General features: G+C 32.8%; 2 protein-coding genes and 1 long non-coding RNA gene across 3 annotated transcripts; all 3 read right to left on the reverse strand.

Annotated features, from left to right (window-relative positions):
* Positions 1 to 419: 419 nt before the first annotated feature.
* Positions 420 to 8927, reverse strand: LOC107930857 (probable inactive receptor kinase At2g26730). The gene is made up of 2 exons (XM_016862607.2): positions 7486 to 8927; positions 420 to 1333 (listed from the first exon to the last, which is right to left on the reverse strand). The coding sequence occupies exons 1-2, from the start codon at positions 8720 to 8722 to the stop codon at positions 693 to 695; spliced, it is 1878 nt and encodes a 625-aa protein (XP_016718096.1). The 5' UTR covers positions 8723 to 8927; the 3' UTR covers positions 420 to 692.
* A 5985-nt stretch (positions 8928 to 14912) lies between these two features.
* LOC107930856 (palmitoyl-acyl carrier protein thioesterase, chloroplastic-like) lies at positions 14913 to 18226 on the reverse strand. The gene is made up of 7 exons (XM_016862606.2): positions 17897 to 18226; positions 16551 to 17145; positions 16334 to 16467; positions 16017 to 16130; positions 15577 to 15748; positions 15420 to 15488; positions 14913 to 15337 (listed from the first exon to the last, which is right to left on the reverse strand). Exons 2-7 carry the CDS (start codon positions 17052 to 17054, stop codon positions 15068 to 15070), a joined length of 1263 nt encoding a protein of 420 aa, XP_016718095.2. The 5' UTR covers positions 17055 to 17145; positions 17897 to 18226; the 3' UTR covers positions 14913 to 15067.
* A 2279-nt stretch (positions 18227 to 20505) lies between these two features.
* LOC121231928 (uncharacterized) lies at positions 20506 to 22858 on the reverse strand. The gene is made up of 3 exons (XR_005930162.1): positions 21811 to 22858; positions 21644 to 21713; positions 20506 to 20623 (listed from the first exon to the last, which is right to left on the reverse strand). It is a non-coding gene; the product is annotated as an uncharacterized lncRNA (long non-coding RNA).
* Between the last annotated feature and the right edge of the window lie 3969 nt (positions 22859 to 26827).

The raw sequence follows: 26827 nt of genomic DNA on the forward strand, positions 1-26827 counted from the left end.
GTATAAAGACGTATGACATATTCTAACCTAGTATGAAATTAATTATATAAATATGAGTATTTGTTTAAATAATGCTTAGTTTCATTTATCCTTTACAACTCTAATGTGTCAACATGTACTCTCATATATGATATCAATTATTACAAAATATTATCTTATTATATTAATTGTCAAAAGGAAATTGTACTACAATATTTTATAACAAATATATTTTAGGTTGTGTTTGTTTCACAAAGCACAACTTTTAGAAATTTATTTTAAGAAAATTCATCAAACAACAGAAAATATTTTATATAAAATCATCTAAACATCAGAAAATATCAACTATTCTAAAAAATCAATCCATTTTCTAAAAATCTATTTTCCAGAAATTGAAAGAAAAAAATTAAGAAAAAAACTTTTAAGGTGGATATAGATAATGGATTTTTAAAATATATTGCATAACATGTATTATAATATAATATACAAAACTATCCATTAAACTGACTATATTTAGGTTGTTAAGTCAATTGGTCATTTCTACTCCATTGCCTCCACCATCTTCCAAAATCAATTCAAAATACCCCTAATCTAATTGCAAAATTATATTATGATATGCAAATAAACTCAAAGAAACGAAATAAAAATTAAAAATAACAAAATAAGACACAAACACAAATTTGAGGCAATTCTTCTTCCTTCACATTATGCTTTTAAGGTGTGGCGGATGTAGGTGGAGTCCTTGATTCGATAGGCGGAGTATTAGCATCAGATGACTGTGGTAATCCGTCATCGATTTCAGCTCTATTCAGATCTTCAATCATGCGTACCATATCTACCATGGCAGGTCTTTGATCAGGTACCACCGATACACAAGTCATTGCAATCTGTAACAGTTGCACCATTTCCTCCTCAATATTGTGATATCTCATCAACTCCGCGTCGAAAACCTCAGCTGTCCATTCCTCACGAACCACCGATTGGACCCAACGAGGAAGATCAATCCCTTCTTCCCCTAATGATGCTTGGCTAGGTGATTTACCTGTTAACAACTCTAGCAACAAAACTCCAAAACTATAAACATCAGACTTGAACGTAACATTACGTGTTTCAAGCACTTCAGGTGCTCGGTAGCCCGTAACACGACTAGGCGGAGTGGTGTTGCCAAAGAACGGGTTAAGACCGTAGTCGGAGATGCAAGTTTCGCGGTTTGGTCCAAGAAGGATATTGGACGACTTGATGTTCCCGTGAGCGACCTCAGAAAGATGGAGGTATGATAGACCCTTAGCGGTGCTTAATGCTATCTTAATCCGATTGCCCCAATCCAACGGTGTATGGCCCGCGCCTCTACTACCTGCTATTGGAACCCACCATTGTTTGAAAAGTCAAATGGGGTGGGCACCGAAAGTAGAAAGTAATATTGGTTGGCAAGTTGGGTTAAAAATTGGCATGGGATAATTGCAATTTTGGTCCCTAATTGTATAGGGACATTGCAAGTTGATCCTTGAACCTCAACTATAAATAGGCCTAACCATTGCTTACTTTCTTCATCCCATAATTGCCATTCTCTACTTAAGGCATTATTCTCTCTCTCTATTTGTAAATTTCACTTGTAATTTTTGGAGTGAAATATATTTAGTAGTGCCCGAGGACGTAGGCAAAATTTGCTGAACCTCGTTAAAATTCTGGTGTTCTTTATTATTTGTTTTGCATATTTTGTGAATGTGATTGTAGTGATTTATTGTGCTATTAAATTATGATAGAGGGATATTCTGGCTAGGAAAGACTTGGTATTTAAGTGATCTTCGTGATCTACCTCTCTTTCCTGGGAATTGAACTTAGCGTGATTTTTCAGTACAATAATTTTACTCTTTCACACGCTTCCGCGCAACAATTGGTACCAGAGCCAGGTTCGTACTTAGGGAATACGAACGTTTACGGTACTATTCACGTATACGGTACTATTCACGTATACGGCACTATTCACGTATACGGTACTGTTCACGTATACAGTAGTTGGGATTGAGGAGAAAAATGGCAGCAGCATCGTCATCAGCAAGGACTACTGTGACAAATGCAAAATTTGAAGTAGAGAAATTTGACGGTACCAATAATTTTGGTATGTGGCAATGTGAGATCCTGGATGTCTTATGTCAGCAAGAGCTAGATATAGCCCTTGAAGAAAAACCTGACAAGATGGATGACAAGGAGTGGGCCAAGATCAATAGATAGGCGTGTGGTACAATCCGCCTATGTTTGGCCAAAGAGCAGAAGTACTCTGTCATGAGGGAGACATCAGCGAAGAAGTTATGGGATACACTGGAAGAAAAGTTTCTAACGAAAAGTCTTGAAAATAGGCTTTATATGAAAAAGAAACTTTATCGATTCACGTATGCACCCGGTATGTCGATGAATGACCATGTGAACTCATTCAATAAAATTTTAGCAGACTTGCTAAATTTGGATGAGAAATTTGAAGATGAAGACAAGGCATTATTGTTGTTGAATTCCCTTCCTGATGAATATGATCATCTTACCACCACATTGCTTCATGGGAAGGACACGATCACATTTGATGCAGTCTGTAGTGCGTTGTATAGATCTGAGACTCAAAAGAAAGATAAAAGAGATCACAGAGATACAACAGCAGAAGTCTTAACAGTAAGAGGTCGTTCACACAGCAGCAAATCTGGTAGAAGGGGAAAGTCCAAAGGGAGACCCGTCAAAGATGAATGTGCCTTTTGCCGTGAAAAAGGGCATTGGAAAAAGAATTGTCCTAAGCTACAAAAGGGCAAGGCTATTTCTAATGCATGTGTAGCGGAGCATGATGAGGAGTCAGACTTTAGCTTGGTTGGCATGGCAATGGCATGTCAAACGGATGAGTGGATTTTGGATTCAGGATGTACTTACCATATGTGTCCTAATAAGGACTGGTTTTCTAGTCTTAAAGAGCTAGAATATGGAATTGTTCTTATGGGCAATGATAGTGCTTGTAAGATAATGGGAGTGGGTATAGTCCAATTGAAGAATCACGACGGCTCAATCCAAGTCTTGACAGATGTTCGCTACGTACCTAGCCTGAAGAAAAATCTCATCTCATTAGGTGCCCTAGAATCTAAAGGGCTCACAATCACTTTGAGAGATGGATTACTAAAAGTAGTAGCTGGGCAACTGACGGTGATGAAAGGCACAAGAAGAAATAACTTGTATTTTTTAAATGGAAGTACAGTTATTGGATCAACATCAACAGTTTCTACAAAAGATGTAGATTCAGAGGCTACCAGATTATGGCATATGCGATTGGAACATGCTGGTGAAAAAACTTTGCAGACATTGGTGAAGCAAGGCTTATTGAAAGGTGCAAATTCTTGCAAAATGGAATTATGCGAACATTGTGTTCTGGGCAAGCAGAAGAGGGTAAAATTTGGTCCAGTAATTCACAATACGAAAGGAATTCTGGACTACGTTCACAGTGATGTGTGGGGACCTACCAAAGTAGCTTCTTTGGGAGGTATGCACTATTTTGTTACTTTTGTTGATGATTATTCAAGAAAAGTATGGGTGTATCTAATGAAAAGAAAAAGTAAAGTTTTGGATGCATTTCTGAAATGGAAGAAGATGGTGGAGACTCAGACTGGTCGAAAGGTCAAACGACTTCGATCAGATAATGGTACTGAGTACAAAAACGATCCATTTCTACAAGTATGCCAAGATGAGGGTATTGTGCGACACTTCACTGTTCGGGATACACCACAGCAAAATGGGGTGGCAGAACGAATGAATCAAACTATACTGGAGAAAGTTCGATGTATGTTGTCCAATGCTGGATTGGGCAAAGAATTTTGGGCTGAGGCAGTTACATATGCGTGCCATCTAATTAACCGTTTGCCATCAGCTGCAATAAATAGAAAAACTCCTATGGAGATGTGGACTGGTAAATCTGCTACTGATTATGATTCTTTGCATGTATTTGGTTCCACTGCATATTATCATGTAAAAGAATCTAAGTTAGACCCAAGAGCAAAGAAAGCATTATTCTTGGGTATAACTGATGGAGTAAAAGGATATCGTCTCTGGTGTCCTGATACAAGGAAGATTGTTTTCAGTAGAGATGTGACTTTTGATGAATCAACCATGTTGAAGTACAAGGATTCACAAAAGGATGACAAAACCAGTAGTACTTTGCAGCAGGTGGAGCTTGAAAAGGTTAACGATAATCCAGCTAATATTGAAGGGACAAATGATGAAGAGGTTCCTACCCAAGAACCTCTACAGCAATAAGATTCAATTGCATATAGAAGGCCAAGAAGAGAGATTCGTAAGCCTGCTCGCTTTGATGATATAGTGACCTATGCACTTCCAATTACAGATGATGATGTTCCTTCTACTTACACAGAAGTAATAAGTAACCCTGATGGTGTAAAGTGGAAGCAAGCAATGAATGAAGAAATGCAGTCTCTTCATAAAAATAAGACCTGGGAGTTGGTGACACTACCCAAGGGAAAGAAGGCAATTGGATGCAAATGGGTATATGCAAAGAAGGAAGGATTTCCTGATAAAAATGAAATTCGATACAAGGCTAGATTAGTAGCAAAGGGTTACGCTCAGAAAGAAGGAATAGACTACAATGAAGTGTTTTCTCTAGTTGTGAAGCATTCGTCTATTCGGATTTTGCTAGCCTTGGTTGCGCAATATGATCTTGAACTAGTTCAGCTTGATGTGAAGACCGCGTTTTTACATGGTGATTTGGAAGAGGAGATCCATAGGACTCAGCCAGATGGATTCAAGGTTGCTGGAAAAGAAAATTGGGTTTGCAAACTGACAAAGTCGCTTTATGGATTGAAGCAATCTCCGAAGCAGTGGTACAAGCGATTTGATCAGTTCATGAAAGGGCAAAGGTACACAAGAAGTAAATTTGATCATTGCGTATATTTTCAGAAGCTACAAGAAGGAACTTTCATATACTTGCTCTTATATGTTGATGATATGCTAATAGCATCTAAGAGCAAAGTTGAGATTGAAAGATTGAAGACTCAACTCAATCTCGAGTTTGAGATGAAAGATCTAGGAGAAGCTAAAAAGATTCTCGGCATGGAAATATGGAGAGATAGAGCTCATGATAGAGTTAGCTTGTCTCAGAAGCAGTATTTGAAAAAGGTACTACAGCAGTTTGGCATAAACGAGCAGACAAAACCTGTAAGTACCCCGTTGGCTTCTCATTTCAAGCTTTCTGCACAACTATCTCCTTAGACAAATACGGAACGAGAACACATGTTGCAAGTTCCGTATTCTAATGCAGTGGGTAGCTTGATGTACGCAATGGTGTGTACAAGACCCGACATTTCACAGGCAGTTAGTATAGTGAGCAGGTATATGCATAATCCTGGAAAAGGACATTGGCAAGCTGTGAAATGGATTCTACGGTATATTCAGAAGACCGTGGATGTTGGATTACTGTTCAAGCAGGATAATACACTTGGTAAAGGTGTTATTGGGTACGTTGATTCTGACTATGCCGGTGATTTGGACAAGCGAAGATCAACCACCGGTTATGTGTTTACACTTGCTGGAGGACCAATAAGTTGGAAGTCTACACTACAGTCTACAGTTGCATTGTCAACCACAGAAGCCGAGTACATGGCTGTAACAGAGGCTGTAAAGGAGGCTATTTGGTTACAATGTATGGCTAAAACCTTGGGGTTGGTTCAGGAGCATATTAACGTGTATTGTGATAGTTAAAGTGCTATTCATTTAGCAAAGAATCAAGTCTATCATGTACGTACAAAACATATCGATGTACGATTCCATTTTGTGCGAGAAATTATTGAAGAGGGAAAAATTTGTCTTCAGAAGATCAAGACTGCAGATAATCCCGCAGATATGATGACCAAGGTGGTAACAGCAACCAAGTTCGAACATTGTTTGAACTTGATTAATATCCTGCAAGTTTAACAGTTGAAGAAGGCACTATCAAGTATTGTTGTCAAAAGCAGAAAGAATTGTGTGAAGATAAGATTATCGTAATCAAATCTTCAAGGTGGAGATTATTGGAACCCACCATTGTTTGAAAAGTCAAATGGGGTGGGCACCGAAAGTAGAAAGTAATATTGGTTGGCAAGTTGGGTTAAAAGTTGGCATGGGATAATTGCAATTTTGGTCCCTAATTGTATAGGGACATTGCAAGTTGATCCTTGAACCTCAACTATAAATAGGCCTAACCATTACTTACTTTCTTCATCCCATAATTGTCATTCTCTACTTAAGGCATTATTCTCTCTCTCTATTTGTAAATTTCACTTGTAATTTTTGGAGTGAAATATATTTGGTAGTGCCCGAGGACGTAGGCAAAATTTGCTGAACCTCGTTAAAATTCTGGTGTTCTTTATTATTTGTTTTGCATATTTTGTGAATGTGATTGTAGTGATTTATTGTGCTATTAAATTACGATAGAGGGATATTCTGGCTAGGAAAGACTTGGTATTTAAGTGATCTTCGTGATCTACCTCTCTTTCCTGGGAATTGAACTTAGTGTGATTTTTCAGTACAATAATTTTACTCTTTCACACGCTTCCGCGCAACACCTGCAATATAATTCCATGTATGTAAATTTGATGAAAACATGTTTTACTGATGTGACATACCATTAAACATGGTGGGAGAAGAAGTGCATAATGCAATGGTAGTGGCAGGAATAAGAACAAAAATACCAAAAAGAAAAGACAAATATTACTTTTGTTTTAAACTTAAAATTCAAAGAAAGTTGAGGAATTATGCAAATGAATCCATTCCCCCAAAGGAAAAAAAATGTCTTAAATGATTTATCAATTCTTCTTCCACCATGAAATCCCCCACTATAACCTAAACAAATTAACATAATATCATCCATAAATATTAATGTAGAAAAAGGGAAAAGAAACATAAATGTAACAAGTGGAGACCCATTGTTGTCAATATCGACTTTTCAATTTGACCAAAAAGGGAAACCCAACTTGACAAGTCATATTCAAACCAACATATATTTTATTATTCATGACTTCTAAAATATTATGTATAAAACATGTTATCAAATTTTAAAATTAAATTCTATATTGTTAAATGGTCATTTTAATACTTTATATTTTTATAACTTTTTATGAGACTAAATAAAAATTTTATAAATTATGAAGGGTTTAAAGGTATTTTTCCTTCTAGTAGGGCTATGGGTAGAAGATGATATTGTATGTAGGTTGAAGCTCTTCAAACAATAGATATAGATGCATTTAAAATTTAATCCACGTCTATTCCATGTCAGAACTGAATTAACATTTAACATTCTAATTTACGGCTACACTAAAAAAAATACCTAATTGATACAATATATAATTTCAAGACTAGATTAAAATGTTTTGAAGTTTAAAGATTGATTTAAAATTTAAATCATAAATGAAGGACCTCTAAGGCAATTAACCCTAATAATGTAAGCCAATTTTTGCATGCTTATGAATTCAAATAAAAAAGATAACTCACCGTGAAGCAGAGCAGACAAGCTACCGTTAGGCATGAACTCGTAAACAAGCAATTTTTCATCTTTGGAGTAGTAAAACGCCCTCAAAGGAACCACTTTTTCATGCTTGATTTTACCCAACTTTTCCATTTGCATTTCGAATTCCCTTTTACTAGCCGCCACGTCTTTCAACCGTTTCACTACCACCGCCGTCCCTTCTTCCAGCACCGCCTTGTACGACGTTCCTACGCTGCCTTTTCCCAACACTTCAGCTGAAGCCCTCAACAAGTCCTCCAAGTCGAAGCTGTAAACCCCACTTTCAAAAAACACCAGCTTATTCCTTTCCCTTTCAATTGACCCACCGGTCAGGTCATCTTTAGATGACGAAGTCCCCGCTTCCGCCGGCGGAGCTGCCCGTGTCTCTTCCGTAACTGGCTTCTCCTTTTTATCCGGCCGTCTTTGCTGTTTACGAAGAAAAAGAATGAGGCATAGTAGGAACAATAATGCAACGAGTACAGACCCAAGGACGATGGCAACAATGGCGCCGGTGGAAAGCCCGGAACTTTTACGGTAAGTTGGATTACATGCCCGGAGTGGAGCCCCACAAAGTCCGATATTTCTGGCGAATGAAGATGCCGGGAATTTAGATAAGGTATAGGGAATTGAACCGGTAAGGTTGTTATTAGAAACATCGAAATCGTCTAAACCGTCAGAGTTGATAGCCGGAAGAGAACCGGAAAACGTGTTGTTTTGCAAGAAAAGACCAGTCAAATGAGTCAAATTGTTGACTCCGACAGGAATTGGACCGGTGAAATTGTTAGAAGAAAGATCAAGCCGTACCAAACGAATTAAACGAGTCAAGCTAGACGGAAACGAACCGGTGAACTGATTCTCTTGCAAATAAAGACTCCGCAACAGAGTCAAATTGGAAAAATCGGCGGGAACAGTACCGGATAAACGGTTCGCCCTTAAACTTAAGACCCGGAGTCGGTTCAAAAGACCGATCGTTTTAGGTGGAATGGAACCGATGAGTCCCACACCAGGTAACCTGAGAGTGAAAACAAAAGACCGTGTAGCATCACATTCGACACCGACCCAATCACAAGCTGAACTTGATGAGTTCCATTGAACCCGGTTCTCATGTTTGACCATTGAAAGGAACGTAAGTAAAGCTTGCTTGTCTTGAACCGGTTCTGAGTTGACTCCATAACTCAGTATTAAAACTGAAACTAAAATTACAGAGCTGAAACTTAACACCATTGTGGGATTTACAGATGAGAAACGAAACACAAAGAAATAATTGTCGGCGGCTCGTAAGAAGTGATTAAGACAGAGCAAAAAACAAATGTCTGGTAAGAATCCATAAATAAATAAGTAAAAAGAAAAAGAGAGGTATCTCGATGTTCGAAAAAAGTGCAAAAAAAAAAAAGCAGAGTTAAAACGGATGGAGAGCGGGTGTAGCAATGGCAATAATTATAATGGGGGATGCGTTTTTTCTTTCTTTCTTTTGGTCAATATAGAGGAACCGTTTTTTTTTTCTTTTTCTTTGGGTTAATTTCACCCCACTTTAATTTTTAAATTCATCACAAATTTCGTATCAATTAGGTCCTCTCTACAATTTAGTCCTTACCTTACACCTTATATGTTACCTTAAATATCTATAACATATGAATCAAATTGTAAACATCAACTTAACTTGTTAAAAATTAACCCTTTAAACAATTGTGGATGTGGCATTACATTTTGGGGTCTAATTAATTTTTTTAAATTGGGATGTACAATTAAATTTTTAAAAAATAGGGGTTTAATTAAAATTTTAGGAAATATTTTGAAAATTTTAGACAATTCAATTAAAAAGTTTTAAATATTTGAAGGCGTTAAGGATTTTTTTTTAGGGGCAAGGCCCCTCTAGCTTTTTCTAAGTTCTGTCCTTACTCTTAATTTATTGAGAGTTTCCCCAAACATGCCAAATTCAAATTATTCACAAATTAAATATACCTTTTAAATTTGAACCGAAATTTAACACCTAGTTAATAATTAAACTAATAGAAAGATTTGATTGATATAATATTCTTACTATATTTTGATACTCAATTAAAACATTTTAAATTTTAAAAACTAATTTAAAATTAAAATTTAAGTGATAAACTAATACATTTTGTGCAATTAACCCTTTTTTTTCATTAAAACAAGGCTTAATTGAATAAGCAACCCTCAAATTATAATGCTTTTTAGAGTTAAGCACCTAAACTTTTTTTTGTTGAATCAAATACTTAAACTATAATTTTGTAACCGTTATATTGGTCCCTATCATTATCTCCATTAAAGAAAAAATTCAATTAATAAAAACCTACCACGTGTCATTTTTTTTGTCTACATCATCATTTACATGAAATTAAAAATATATATTAAAATTGTTTATGTGCTTGAGGTCTTATGTTTAAATCCCTCTCCTTAAACTTTTGTTATTTTTGTCCCAACCCTTAACTTCAACATCTAACTTATCTTTAAATTCTGGAAATTTGCCGAAAAAAATGAATATGTTAGTTTAGTGGTAAGGATTCAATCCAATTTTGAGAAATCTTATAATGGTTAGTTAAGGGATTTAGTGAGATATGGGTAGTTTTCTTTTTTTTTTTTTGGGGGGGGGGGAATTATCCCCAAAAAAGATCTCTCCCCAAAACTTTCCCAATTCTTCTATGCGATGTTGTCCAACGTGTAGAGTATATTTTATTTTTTTTGGTGAATTATAATAATAGAGCAAAGCCCGAGCAACCAATGCGATTAGCACGACTCGAACTCAGGCCACACCTAAGGTTGTGAACACCCTTAACCATCAGGAGATCATATAGGATTCCGAGTAGAGTGTATTTCAATCTTGGTGTAAGTACTGATGTACATTTTCTTTAATAAGGTTTTAACTCTTTCTCTTGAGCAAGGTAGGTATTTTTAATTGCGTTTAAATTCTTGCCTTTAATCGTTTTGGGTTTTTCTATGTGATGATTGTGGGATTTCAAATTCCCTGGAGGTTTAAGTGCTATTAAAAGTTCTATTTTGTCAAGGGTAAGTATTCAATACTAATTTAGGGGTTATTCTTGTTAAGTGCGTAAATGTCGAATTGAAGTTTCGATTTTGGTTTTTTTTGTGCTAAATGGGTTGGTTGTGGTTGTCATTTTTAGGTACTAAATTTGTTGTTGTGTTGATGTCGAAAATTAGTAAGGTGTGTACCTTTTGTCTCGAAAAATAACAAACGTGTGAAACTGACAAATTTACTGTCGACGCCACACGACCGTCTACCAAATCGTGTGAGTCACACGCTTGTGTGCCAGGCCATGCTTGTGTGTCAGGCCATGTGAGCCACACAAGCTAGGTCAAGTAGGCCATGTGAGTCACACAGGCGTGTGGATCCATTTTCAGTAAAATTCAGTAGAGCTGTGTTTGATGCGCGCTTTGAGGTTAGCTACTTCGTAAGGTGTACTTTGTGATATGTGTGACATATATATAAATAAAATTTGATATTCCATTTTTATATGTACGATTTCTGAAAGCATGTTAGTATGTTCTGATATGCATAGCATGTATGATTTGTGTGCATCTAGATATATGGTTAGTGATTGCATGTGCATTGGAGTGAGATAATTATGTGATAGAGGAAGTGTTGACAATTTAATGATTTAACCATATATCTATTCTAGTAGCTTGACTGCAATTTTGGTGGATTGACTACACTTATCTAATTCTGACAGATTACCGTATGGCAATTTCAAATTAAAATATTTTTATTTTCATTCTCTGTCTTCTCCACTCTACTTCTTCAAACCACGTATAATTTTCTTTTGTTTATTTCTTTCCCTATTTTTCATGTTCTTTTTTCATTGTTTCTTTTTGTTTTCTACTGTTCCTCACCCCACCCCCACAAAATTTTCACATTCTTCTTTTCTTTTTATTTTTCTTTAAATTTGGGGTTTTTCACATTTTTCTTCCCCACAATTTTTTTTCTTTTTCCATTTTTTCTGCTGGGGAGATAGAAAGGCGACAAAGAGAAATAACATTAAATAATAATTTACTTTAATATAATTTTTATACTATTTAAAAATGTATGTTACATGCCAACTTTTGATTGAATGAAAGTTTTTTTTTTTTAAATAGAGATAATAGTAAAGGTCAATAATGGTTGCAGAATTATAAGTTAGGTCAAAAAAAGGGTATAGCTTAAGGATTGGCCAGTGAAGTAAGCCTAATAGCAACAACAATGCTTTTCCTAGTTGACAGCAAAACTCAATGAAGGAAACACATGCTTGTTTGCTTAGACTTGTCTGCTTCAATTGTACTCATTTTTTAACCTTTTCTGTACCTAAACTATTATATTGGCTCCAGTTTAATTGAAAAATAAAAAGCAACATAACTAATTTTTAGTATAAAAGGAAACAAAATTATAGTTTAGGTATTAAAGTATAAACAAGAGTCAAATCTACAAGTATAATCAATTCTCAATTTGTAACTTAACCAATTAACATAATAATAAATTTATATTTTTTTTTCAATTTCACCTTTATTCTTTTTTTAACTAAATTTTACCTTCAACTTCTTAAAATAAAATTCAAATGTGATTATCTACTTCTCAAAAAGAGTAAAAATGTTAATTTTTTAACGAAAATATTAACTAAAATATTAATTTTTTTTAAAAATAGAAACATTCGTGGCAATAATGTGTACGTTTTTTTTTAAAATTTTGTGAATTTTCTTTTAAATTTTTAATTTATTTGTTGATGCAATATACAAGATAAACAATGTCATGTCAGAAGTACACTTAGACTATCTTACGGGTTGCCACGCCAACATTGTTAACAAAATTAATACTTTAGTCAATATATCTGTTAAAAAGCAATTTTATCTTTTTTAAAAGGTTCATAGTCAATTTTAGCTCCAAAAAAAAATCATAATCTAATTAACAAAAGATATAAATGTTGAAGGATAAGTTTATTTTATGATTTTTTTTAAAAAAAACCAATGTATAATTGTATATTCCATTTTCATTCTTCTTTTTTTTTAGGTTCATCGGTCACTACTCCCAACAAAAAGATTTGAACTTAAGTTCTTTCTTTGAAAATATAAGGTTTGGTATTACTACGTCTAACAATTTTTTTTTCTCTTATTTCATTATTTTCCAATCTCATTGCATGATTTAATAAGATACATTATATTAGGTTTGTGGACTAATTGAAAAGAGTAAAATGAAGGGAAGAATATTTTGGGATTGTGAGAGTGATGTGATAAAACTGAGAATTGGGGTTTAAGAACTTCCTTGTTTCAGTATCATTAATGTTGATAAAGAATTAGGAGAATAATTGGAAATGGTGAATAGGTGTGGGGATCCAGGCTCCTCTTCTTTTAACATGTGCTATACCATCATTATTATTCTAACGGACAGCTCTACCTTTTTCTCTATTGTGTTGGCAATGGCAATGCATCAGAATCATAATCTATTTTTCTTCATTTTCTGCTGAAACAAATGGGGAAGAATAAAACCAAGGCATATAAGTCCTTTATTCCAATGGAATGTTTAATTTCAAACTTCAACTCCCATGTGTGAGTTATGTTCTACATTTTAATGATTTTTTATTTCATGTTTAGATGATTGTACCTTTGAATAATGTAGTCTTTTAAGATTCAAATCTATATTCTCCATTTGAGAGTACAATGTTTCTTATCATTACACCCTACATTTATCAATAAATTTCAAAATATAATTAACTTAATGATTTGATTCTAATTATAAGTAACTTAAATGTGTATTATTTGTGATTTTAATTCTAAATGTGTTTTTAACTAAAAATTTGTATTAGATGGAAGGCATGCATGTAAATTTTAAAATAGGTTAAAATATGTTATATATACTACTCTTCACAAATTTAGAACTTGATTCCTATTTTTTTATTTGTATAAAATTAGACTTAGAATTTAAAATCCAAGTCCAATTAACACTATTAATTTTATTTTATTTTTGGATAAATTTGTTGGTGACATTTTTAAATAAAAAAAATCACTTGGTTTCAATGTAATTAAAAGAAATGATGATGTAATGAACCTGAATTTAACAAAATAATCTAACAATATTAACAGTTGGGCTTGAATTTTAAAATTTGAAAAGTAAAGAGACCAAATTTCTAGAAATAAAAGTATAAAGACTAAATTCTAAATTTATGAAAAGTAAAGGGACTTATGGCATATTTTAATTTTTGTTGAGATAGTTTAAGGACCTAAACAGGGAAAAAGGGCTTGAGCCCATACCCCGTATTAGCCCTAAAACCCAAAAAGGCCCATATCCATAGCCATTATATAACAAATCTTTCCACCATTTTCTTCCAACCAATTTCTCTTTCTCCCCTACCAAACAAAGGTTATTAAATTATAAAACTAATCTTTTTATTTTTTAACTTTTTAATTCAATCATTAAAATATCAATATCCTTTTGTCAACCTACTTATTAGCTTAGAGATTAAGTGGTAGCATAAAGTATACATCAATACTTGGATAAAATTTTCAACATATTTATACCTATCTTTAGATTTGATATATTAAAAAAAAAAATAGTCCTCTTCTTTAACAATCAACCATGAACTAGGTTTCATGTGTTTTTTATTGCAGAGTTTCCATGACGCTTGTTTTAAAAAGGTCTTGTCACGTTTTATTTGATTGATTCTATGCTCCTCCTTCTATTAACAAGAAAAAAAAATCATAGCTCTTAAGTTCTAATATACTTTTTTTTTACCCCTTTTAAGGTGCTTTACTTTCAAAAAGTACATTATCTTTTTAATACATTAAATCTAAGTTATTTATGCAATTAAATATACAAATTTAAAATTTGATTTATCTATTTTAATATACCTCACATCATATTCGAGCTAGCATTTAATATCCAAACTAATAGTATACTAATGAAAAGATCTAATTGATATAATATTGAAACGTTGATAATTCAAGTTGAAGCTTATAAATTAAATTAGATTTAAAAAACCAACAAGTGATTAAAAAAGGTGAATGTGAAATTCTTACTCAAATATTTAGACCAAATTTGAACCTTAAAAGCCTTCATTGATAGTAAGATTTTACTTCAATACTATCCAGCTTCAACAAGAATGGTCTCTTATGATTATAAAATAAAAACAATAAGACCTTGGATTCTTGAATGAAATGCCAAAATGATACAGACGGTGACAAATTAAAGATTTTGATTTAAAGTATAGTAGATAATAGAAGCATTCCTCGTATACAAAAATGGTACCATTTCACATGGCTTCCAATTTTGAAAACCTGTATCTCGACAAATAGCCAATTAGCTTGTCGGCCAACCGACAAGGTTTTCAGAAACAGCAAGGATAACTGGATAAGGCAAAGAACTTAATTACACCGAACCTTACAACTTTTTATTTCTCAATGAAGACGAATCAAAAGGAATATATAATATTATTTATATATAAAAAAGAAGCATATATATATCCATAGAACACATGATTAGATTCTACATAAATCATTGTGACACACGGCAATCGGACTATTGCCCCACTTCGGTCACAATAAGAGAAATTTTGGGATTTTTTCCTTCTATGCACTTTCTGCTGGAATTTGACCCACATTACCAAAACTTTTGGCATACTTGGGCCTCCATTGAGTTCTCCCTCTCACAATCTCGGACCCTTCCTCGAGTTGCAGCAAGTGCTGGCACTCGATTTCACCCACATTCACCAAGTCTCCTACACTGGAGTCGGACACGGTTGTTAGCGACTGCAGTTTGCTCTCCCTCCCACACTCCCTCCTATACTCCAGTGTCATCGAAGAAAGCTCGTGAGTTTCCAACACCGGCAATGGAGCACTCTGCAACCAAGTATTACTTTACGGTTAAAACGTATGGAATCGAAAGAAAATTGGGGGTAATGTTTTACTGGATCAAGTCTACCTCGAGGATCCAGCCAATGTACTTCACGTTATTGACATGTTGGTTGACATCCAAGTCACTCCATCTAGGCTGTAAATTAAAACATAAAGTTTAAATAAGACTGCAACAAGTTATAAGACACTTATGAGTACCAACAGAAGGGTAAGCAAGGACTTACAGTTAAACCTTTACGCACGTGCTCAGCCATGCTTTTATCGAGCTTCACTAATTTCCGGCTATCTTCTGCCACAACAGGATCAGAATTCATAAAAAAAGGTTCTATTTCTCCTCGGACCTCCTCAGGAATTTTAGATAGCCTTCTAGTCAATTTATTCATCATCACCCACACACTGCAGATCACCAAAACCGGCATCAAAACACCATTCAATAATGTACAAGCACGCGTAACAGGATCTCGGGAACTAAACTATTAATTCATTCATCTAATGAAAACATTTTCTTGTGATGAACAAACTGGTGCAGATTATATCATGAAAGAATACAAATGATTGTTATCCTCACGTAAAGGTGTCATAAGATCATCTCATCATTTGTCCATAAGGTAAGAGTTAAACACAGCCATCAGCACGAGAAGAAACTTTTGAAACAATGCCCTACCTTGAGGCTCTTGTTAAAACTTCACCAGTTTTACTATCACTGACAAGCCAATCTCTTCGCATGCCATTCTTTCCTGATGCACTGACCCAAGTGTCTACTTGAACAACATCACCCCTGCAAAGCAGACATAACTAAGTCCAAGCGAAAAATAAGCGGATTTGAAGAACTCAACTAGTCAATAGCAAAAGACTTGCCTTACATATCAACAGAGCATCATGATGATACACATAAAACCATAACCATATGAGGATAGCTAAAGTGCCGTATCATGAATTGTTGCTATAAGAGCAAACCATGAGCTTGAAAGTATGTCTTACCAAGTAGGATATCGATCAAACACAACTTGCATCCGAGTGACCACCCAAATTAGGTTCTTCTTGCACATCTCAGGGGTAGCACCAAAACCTTCTCCAAGCAGTCCAGCACTTTTACAATGATTAATCGCGGTTTCCTGCAGGTATATTAATTTCTTTATAAAAAAAAGACGCTTATGCAATATATTCAAACATTCTAGCCAAATAACTGTTGGTGAACCTGTAAATGATTCATTAGCGTCTCTATGGATGCCGTACGGTCAGCACCTATCTCATAAGACCTAATCGAGAAGTTTTGACGGAAAACAAGACCATCTTGAACAATCCTCCCTATACCAAAAGGATCAATGAGCATGTCAGGCCGCCTTGGCTTCCAATCAAGCATCATCCATTGCTTCTCAGCAGCCAGGAAAATGGTTGTGATAGCGGCAAGAAGCATGCTCCAATCAGGTAACTGATTGATAAATGTCCGAGGATGAGGGGAACCTGCACCATCTTCGTTCTTGAAACCTTCAACCGAAGAAGTCACAACAGTGGTACCATTTATCTTTGGAGGGGCTTGAGCATTTGCCTTGACTTGCAAACTTCCAGAAGAAGCAGACGGTTTCGGCTTGATGCCTCCGAGGTTAGTAGATCCACTTCCAAGCTTCTTGTTTTTCGAGTCAGAGGAGTCAGGGGAAGAAGTTACGGGAAAGAATGAGGATGTAGCAGCAGTGGCAACCATGATTTTGAGAATTAAAAAGAACTTCTATTATCCACTAAAATTCCCTCTTTTGGAAACAATCTTTTAGAAAGGCAGCTGAAGCATTCTCCAACTGTAACATACATCATATATGATAATAAAAAATTCAGAATAATTCCAACAAAAAACAAATACATTAGCAAATTCAGATAACACAAAATCTACTTTTTAGTTTTCTCCGTAATTGAACCAGAAACAGAAAAAAAAAATCAAAGAAATCATTTATTTCTGGAAATCTGGTTAGAAAAGAAGGATTTAACAGAGGCTCAAAAGAAACTATAATGTTTCAATCATCATTGGAAAAACATAGTAAATTAACAGAGAAATCATAGAAAATACAACACACAGACTCCTAACTAGTGCGAAAACAATATGTCGCAAAAAGGAAGCTGAATGGGGGGAAAACGAAGCAGATCTAAGTAATAAAAGTTTCAAACAACAAACCAAAGAAAAAATTTTGAAAAGAAAGTAAGAAAAACAGCAAACAATTCATAAACACGTTTTAACTTTACTATAAACAACAGAACATTCCATTGACGATCTTTTATATTTCCCGGCTCCATTTCATGAGAAAATTAAAATTAGCAACACCTAACACACAAACAATTTCAAGATGCATTTTCTTGCTCAGAAAATGAAAGAAAAAAAATCTTAGATCTCTCATGGCTTCCACCATTACTCAACAGTTAACACAAAATAAAAACAAAGAAACATCCATTTTTTTCCTCTGTTTTCTCTCAAACCAAATAGAGCAGCATCATTTCAACTATATATATAAATATATATATAGATCAAACAGAAAATGCGAGCCTCCACGTCCGTACCTCAAGCGAAAATAGAAACGAATCAATGAAGGTAAAAAATTTCCTCCAGAAAATTACAGCATGATTTAAGATCTGCAAATCCTTCTTTGTTTACTTCTACGGCTTACGATCTACACACGAATTTTCTCTTCGTCTCGTTCTCTTGCTCTCCTAGCGTTATTGAAATTTCGTTTCGGGTTTTCAAAAATATCAAAGTAGAAATAAAAAAAATTTATTTTAGTTTTGATGAGAGAAAAGAGTTTTCAGGGGATGCCAGCGGTTTAGTGCGTTGTAGAAAAGTAGAGTCCAGCGATTCTCTTTTATAGTGTACATCTGTCTGTCTCTCCCGCCTCTCCCTTGTTTCATTTTTTTGGGTTTTGTAAATGGTATTTTCTGTTATTTACTCTTTTACCCTAAATTAATGTTTTCTTTCAATTATTGATTAAATTTATTGCTCACAAAAATTGTTGAGAAATTGGAACTTTCATGGTAAAATTACTCTAGGCCCTTCTACAAAAAATCTTATTGCATTTTGTTCCTTGTACTGAAAAATGGATAAATTAATCTCTGTACATGAAATCAAAAAGTAACTTAATCATTTCTATTAAAAATTTCATTCATTTGTACTGTAAAAATTGGTACGATTGACTGAATAATCATATAGTAATATGTAACATGCCGCATGTACCTTATGATAAAGTACAATGAGCAATTTTTAACAATAGAAATTAATGAAATTTTTAACAGAAGGGCTTATTTACTCTTTTATCTAACATGCCTAATTTTTAACAATAGAAATAGATAAAATTTTTAACAGAAAGGTTAATTTGCTCTTTTATCTAACATATTTAGTATTCTATTTTTTAGTGGAAGGAGCAAAATACAAACTAGCTACTAGTATAAATACCTCTATAATATTTGTACTGATGTTTCATATAAATGTGATCCATTTCATACATGTAAAAAAAAGAAGTAAAAATAAATAAGTTTTATTTTTATAATTACAATATATTCATGTATAATTAAATTAATACAAACTACAACAAATAAAGATGTGAATAAAATTTATTCATGACTAAAAACTAACATATCACAATTATATCACGTTATTTTTGAACAAATTAAACATCCATAAACTTGAGTTTTAGCTATAAATAGTTTGGTTATTATGATTTTCAATAGATTCATAATATTGTAATATTCAACAATAAATAATTAAAAATAATATAAAATAGTTGGTAAGTATTACTGAAAATGAAATAAAGATATAAGATTAACGCGATAAATGTATTGAACCTATCCACGTATTTTGAAAAGAATGTTAGGTGTCCATTTATGTATGGGAATTAGGATTTTAGAATTTAGATTTGAATTTTTAAAATAGTGTAAATTAAATAGTAAATAATTTAAAAATGTAATATTCATGTCTGTTAGAATTTAAAATTTGAGATTGTTCAAAAAAAACAATATCTATTTAATATTCATGTTTTTTTTTTTGGTTGAAAAAAAGGATTTACTACATGACTAAAGCGCTAATAAAGCTAGAGTCCAAATGACGCAATTTGCATCAAGGAGTCAATATCCTCCTCCAGAAACCTTCGTCATGTTTTTATCCTTTTTTATCATATATTGTATTGAATCTTAATTCATTTATTTATAATATATGCATATTATTCTTAAATTTAAAATTTGAATTCTAAGTTCCTAAATAAAGCTAATATAATTGAAGGATAAAAACATGGATATTATAGAAAAGGAAATTATTAATATAATATAAGGGTATTGTAATATTGTAAGATTTTCAAAATACAATATAAATGCATAAGAATGAGAAACGAAAATGATACTTGAAGGAGATAATAATAAAAGGATATTGTAACACTGCTACAATAATGCTTATTAATAATTGTATATGTACATTACAAATAGAGTTGGTATCTACTAAAAATTTAGGGAACCAATCTTATAATATTTTATCATAATTTATCCATATCTAATTTAATTTATTACAAATCAAAATTTTTGAATAATTTACCACATGTGGTTGAAAGGTCCTTTATATATTTGTAGATATTGTTGTTTTATCATTTCTTCACTTTCATATGTAGTTTCTTCTTTTTCTTCGTAATATTCTGATATGCTTGTTCCTTAAATCTTTTATTTCTCTTGTTAGTTTTGTTACTACTCTTTCTCATATGTTAAATTTGGTTATAACTCAATCCATATAACATGCGAAGGATTTTACTATATCTTCTTAATAGCAAAACATGAAAAATAAAATTGTCTAACACCTCGTATCTAGTCTAGATGTTACAACTGAATTCTAATGAATTACATACGTTCGTTTCGAAACCAAAAACTTACAAATCGAAAACATTTTGTGAATTGATACTTGATAAAGGTATTTCCAGTTTTAAAGAAAAATTCCTTATTTGATTAATTCATTTTAATTTCAAAAAAACATTTATAAGATTATTTAATTTTTGTAGCGGAAATCTTAAGCTAAACAGAGTTTTGGAAAATCATAATTTGGTATTGAAATTCAACAAATCACAATTCGAATTAAAAAAAATCTAAAACGTTAAAGCAATTAAAAAAGAGAAATAAAATCCAAAATATAAAACAATCCCCAAAAGTCGAAAAAAACAGTCTAATTGAAATCAATGCTTAAACTTAATCAAAAAGTATGGTTAACAAATTTTAAATCAAACTCTTGTTGCATCGATCTGTCTTAAGTTTGCTAATTACCTGAGAAAAAAACAAATAGAAAGTGAGCTTATGAGCTCAATGTGTAACATATCTCAATCAGCAAATCAGATATAAATGATTTAACAAATGGTATTCCAAATATATGCTTAGATACGAAATCAAATGCATTTCATAAACATATTCAGATACAGATGCATAAACAGATCCTACCCCCATTTATTACACACCATCTTCATCCATCCCTACACACCAAATAGGGTATTAAGTACTCATCTAACCCCACACACCAATAAGTGAGCATATGTCACTTTTAAGAAGTAGGGCAAACAAGCTACCAGATAATAATATACGCTAACCCGCCAGAAATATATATACGTGGCTGGGCAACCAAAACATAAATATGTGGCTTTAAACCACCAGATAAGACAGATAATTAGACTGCCAACACTTTCTCTGTCATATCATATCTCAACCGAATGCACATGTACATACTAATAGATATTCTATATAAAGATGTCATGCTTGCTCTTCAAATGTAGTCAAGCTTTCCAAATTATCAGGACACAGATCATACTTGTATAATTTACATACCTTAGTCATATCACACACAGAGGCATATTAACAGGTATCATGTTTCCAAGTCTTATTTAAGCAGTATGGACCCTACGAGGAATCCAAATACGAATCACATATCAAAATGGCCCAAACTGACAATTTCCAAAAAATGGGCCCACACGGCCCAACTGGCACAGCCTATGTGGCCCACATGACCCAAACAACCCAGACTATGTCAACTACACAATTTGGCACACAACTATGTGATGCCAACAGTGGGAGTTTTTGGCTTTTTACCGTATACTATTTTTACGAAATCGAGCCACACACCTAAGTCATTTTTTATGCGAATTCAACCACGAGATTTCCAGAACCTAAATCGACATTCCAGAACGTAAGAATTACCAATCATGTACTTAAATTCAAGTCACAAAACAAATGCAAATGTCAGACTTAAACCTAACCAAATGAAATAGCCCTTAATTCGAAACGTTAATCACTTACCCTTGCAAAGCAGCAACCTAAAAAAGTGTCTAAATCGCTTGAGAACCACCAAACGTTTCTAGATCTTCTCCTAGCAGCGCATAAAGTGATTAAATTAAAAACCAAAAGTACTTGCAAATCCACTTCTTCAACATAAAACTTTATACACAAAATATCCCATCACTTACAAAATTTCATAACCTTACTGAACTATACAATCACGCACGACCACCAACATAAGGCTCAAAATCAATAGAATGAAAAAAAAGGATAGCGAAATTGTGAAGAGGGAGCAATAGATTCAAGAACGGCAGAACAAACAAAAAGATAAAAGAAAATAAAATTGGGAAAAATGGAAAAGTGACCAGCAAAAGAGAGAAAGAAAGTGACGTGGAAAGGGGGTGAGGGAAACGTGAGAAAATTTTTCAGGGATAATTATTTTAAAATTAGAATCTCACTGAATCCCAACTAACCACTTATCATATTTTAGAATTCAAATTCAACCCTAATTCCACCATGTGGACGGCACAAGCAGGAAATAAAAATGATTCCCACTTGCTCACGCAGGGATTCAAACACATTACCAGCTTACCACTAAACCAATAGGCTCATTCTGTCAATACTTGCACAAGATTTAAATTTAAGTCAGATGTTCAAAGATATTCTATATACAGATGTCATGCACATGTACAAGTACATACTAACAGATATTCTTTATACAGATGTCATGCATGCTCTTCAAGTGTAGTCATGCTTTCAAAATTATTAGGACACAAATCATATATGTATAATTCACATACCTTAGTCATATCACACACAGAGGCATACTAACAGATATCATGTTTCCAAGTCTTATTTAAGTAGTATGGGCCCTACGAAAAATCTAAATACAAATCACAAATCAAAATGGCCCTAGGTGACAATTTTTAAAAAATGGGCCCACACAGCTAACACATGTCCATGTAGCCCACACAGCCCAAACAACCCCACACGATCTGGCACATGGTCACGTGACGCCGACAGTGGGGGTTTTTGGCTTTCTTCCGTTTACTATTTTCATGAAATCGAGTCACACACCTGAGTAATTTCTGATGCAAATTAAACCACGATATTTCCAGAACATAAATCGACATCCCAGAATGTAAGAATTACCAACCACGCAAATATATCCAAGTCCAAAAACAAATGCAAATGTCAAAATTAAACCTAACCAAATGAAATACCCCTCTGAAATGTTAATCACTTACCCTTGCAAAGCAACAGCTTAAAACAATGCCTAAATCACTGGAGAATCACCAAACGTCTCTCGATCTTCTCTTAGCAACGCATAAAATGATTAAATTAAAAACCAAAACCACTTGAAAATCCACTTCCTCAACATATTTATAAACAAGATACCCTATCACTTACAAAATTTCATAACCTTACTGGACTATACAATCATGCTTGACCACCAACACAAGGTTCGAAATCAATACAACAACAACAACAAAAAAAAACAGAAAATGAAATTGTGAATAGAAGGCAATATATTCAAGAATGGTAGTGAACAAAAAAATAAAGGAAAAGAAAAATGGGAAAATTGGAAACGTGACCAACAAAAGGGAAAAAAGAAAGTGACGTGAAAAGGGGCTGAGGGAAACGCAAGAGAATTTTTTTAAGGATATGTGAAAAGGGGGCAAGCAAAATGTGAGAGAATTTTTTTAGCGATAATTATTCTAATATTAGAATCCCACTAAATCCCAACTAACCACTTATCAGATTCCAGAATTCAAATTCAACCTCAATTATACCACGTGGACGACACAAGTAGGAAATAAAAATTATTCCCACTTACTCGTAGAAAGATTCAAACACGTGATTAAAGGATAAGCTAACACCTTATCATTAAATCAGTAGGCTCATTCTGTTAATACTTGCACAAGATTTAAATTTAAGCCAGATGTTTAGAGATAAAGATAGAGACAAAATAGCAAAAATTTCAAAGAGAGAGATTCAAACCCAAAACTTCACACATAAAAGCAATACTCTTAACCACTAAACCAAATTAATTCACTTGACAAATTTAACAAATCAAAACCTTAAAATTTTTGGGTGTTACAAATTGTGAATTTTGATCGATTCTGGTGATGATGCTAATATATAGGCAACCAGACTCATAGGTTTAAGGATTTCATATGAACTAATAAACCAAGGACTTATCCATTTTTAATCAAAGTTGAGAACCTTCTTTCATGAAAAAACTTTGAAAAATACTGTGTCCCACTTCATATTCAACGTATCTTCTTTTTCAAATCAACATATGACTTTTATTTAGTAGTGGTTGCTTTTTATTTTCGATACTAACTAGTGGTTTCTTTTTTAAAAAATTGATCACTTTAACCTTCTCCTTTGTTTGTTTAATCAAATTGGTTCCATCGATTACTTTTCATCCAATTCTGTCCAACAAAGGGGAGTTTTGCATCTGTGGCCACATGATGCTTTATCAGGTGCCATGTTTATGCTTGTCTGATCTATTGTTATAAGTAAACTCAATTAATGGAAGATGTTTATCTCAATTCCCTTCAAATTTAATCACACAATTTCTTAACATATCTTCAAGTATATATTTTTATTGACCAATCAAAATTGCCTCCTAGGATCTATAATTGTCTCAAAAAGTCCAATATACATACATTATTGGACCTTCTGAATAACAGTCGAGAAGACCTTATGAGAACTGAACACTTTAGCATAAAAGATGAAAATAAATATTGGGCATTCTAGAAAAGAAGTAGAAAAAGCATTTTGAAATTGATTTACCAAAATTTTTAATCCAATTGATTTTGAACCTTTAGCACAATCCATTGATTCGGACCAGAATTGAATAAATGTATCTAGGGAGAATTCGCTTTGACTTTGAAGTGACTACTCCATAGATTTGAGTGCATTCAATTGGATTGTTTCCTTATTCAATGAAGGAATTTTTAAGTTAAACCAACCTATTTTCAAAATATGAAGTGGACAAATAAAAATTTTGAGAGAGTCCTTCATTTGTCCCTCATTATAGGCAACACCATCCATATTATCTATGGAATTCAAACTCGAACTCTATTTATGATTCCTTATTTCTATCTCATTAGCCTTGTTTCAATTTCATTTTATATTTTATTTTAGCATATTGATTTTTTTTTTACTTTACGTCCAACCTCTTCCTCTTTTTTCATCTATATTCCTTTTTCTTTTTTCATTTTAGGGCCAAATTACGCCTGTTTTCATGTATTATCCTTTCTAACTGTCCATCAATTTGAGGATGAAATGATGTGTTAAAATTAAATCGCATATTCAAAACTCCTTGTAAACTACCCTAAAATATTAAGGTGAACCTTGGATATTGATCAAATATGATGAAATTTGGCACATCATATAAGCAAACTATTTCATTGACATAAAGTTGTACAAACTTGTCAAACGAGTAATCAAATTTAACAAGTAGGAAATATGCTTAGTGAGTCAATTAACAATCACTCAAATAGCATCATGCTTTTCTTGTGGCATGTTGTAGTACCATATTAAGGTACGAGATGTGAAATTGCCTTTAAAGTATTGTAGACACCACCTTTAAAGTACAAGTTATGACATTGCCCTTAAAATTTTGTAGGCATCATCTTTAAAATATCATGACATTGCTTCAAAGAAGGTGTTTATAATTTAAATCGATCTTAAATTTTAATTTGAATCTAAACTTAGTTGCGTCAACTTCCACTATCATCATCACTTCACAATATTTCTATCAATCCAATATACTAAATTTTCCATTAGCACAATCTATTAAAACAATAATTTCGTTAATCCAATATACTCAAAATATAAGTTGATAGTATTCTCCACACCACTTCATATAATTTAAACTTCACTCCAATGTCATACTTCTCATTTCACATCATGTACATATTTAATCAAATCATGCTTCAAAATTCACACCATATTCCCATGTACGTAACAATCTTATTTATAAGCAATAAAAGTAATAATGAATTTACTAACCAAATATATATATATTAATGATGATTAGGGTATTACTACTTAATTTCCTTCTTTTAATTATGTTAAAACAAATTCGATAACCCATACTCGTTTTTACTAATACTACTTGTAGTAATATTTTATGCTATATAAATAAATAAATAATAGTTATTTTTAGGAATTATAATAACTCACATTTCCCAAAATGCTTGTGATGTGTCCATTATACAAGCTCTTATGTATATTTATGAAGTAATTAAAAAAATAAAAATTTTCCTTGCAAAACAAACAATACTAATTATTCAAATAAATGTAACTCTCAACAACTATAATCAAATGTGATGTGATATTAATTTATTGATCATGATTAATCCAAGTAACGTGAAATTAATTAATTTCAATTTTATACATATAAAAAAGCAAGTGGAACATGGGAAGAGCTAAATCTTTATTTTGTCTCAATTAGACCATAATCTATTCTAAAATAGAATACCCAAAATTTAGGAGTGTTTTTTTTTTAATCTAAGCTTCATTTATAAATATTAGATGTCACCTCAAACATGAATCCACAATGAAGCTTATCTTATAATAATCTAGCTATATAAATATCCCCATTTCTTTATCTCTAAAAAATAAATAAATAAATAAACCCCACTCTCAATTATAATTACTTGAGCAGTTTATGTTATAATTATTTAATACTTGTATATTTAATATTTATTAGTGAATAATTTGTATGATTTATTTTTAGGCGATGAGTTCAAGGAAATAAATGTATATAACTTGTGGAACATAATTTGTTTTGATGTAGAAGAAGAAATGAATAAAAATATATGATTTTACTTTTTCTCATAACTTCAACAAAACTATATAGTAACGTTAGGTACATAAATCATATTAAAATTTGATCTTTGAATTTTGTCCCTAATATGGTTAAATTTGACTAAGAAAATAATAATAATAATAATAATATATTGGGAAGAGTAGTTCAACAACATGAAACTGAAATGCATGATGAACACGTAAATTTCATTTTCATAAGCAATTATCTCATAGTTAAGAGTTGCTAAGCATTAAACAAAATGATGTTTAAACCCTAAATAACCTGCATGCCTTTCCTTTTATAAGATTATATATGAATTAAAATTAATGCTATCAATTTAAATTTAAAAATATTTTTATATTGGAATTAACTGCTTG

The sequence above is a fragment of the Gossypium hirsutum genome, chromosome A07 (genome assembly GCF_007990345.1).
Source record: "Gossypium hirsutum isolate 1008001.06 chromosome A07, Gossypium_hirsutum_v2.1, whole genome shotgun sequence".
Lineage (NCBI taxonomy): Eukaryota > Viridiplantae > Streptophyta > Magnoliopsida > Malvales > Malvaceae > Gossypium > Gossypium hirsutum.

Excerpts from the sequence above, each read along its gene's own strand:
- LOC107930857 (XM_016862607.2), bottom strand. The coding sequence starts at position 8,722 with ATGGTGTTAAGTTTCAGCTCTGTAATTTTAGTTTCAGTTTTAATACTG. Across the intron at positions 1,334-7,485 it reads CTTGTCTGCTCTGCTTCACG|GTAGTAGAGGCGCGGGCCAT; the intron begins GTGAGTTATCTT and ends TTCCAATAGCAG.
- LOC107930856 (XM_016862606.2), bottom strand. The coding sequence starts at position 17,054 with ATGGTTGCCACTGCTGCTACATCCTCATTCTTTCCCGTAACTTCTTCC. Across the intron at positions 15,489-15,576 it reads ACGTGCGTAAAGGTTTAACT|CCTAGATGGAGTGACTTGGA; the intron begins GTAAGTCCTTGC and ends TTTAATTTACAG. Across the intron at positions 15,338-15,419 it reads ACATTGGCTGGATCCTCGAG|AGTGCTCCATTGCCGGTGTT; the intron begins GTAGACTTGATC and ends ACTTGGTTGCAG.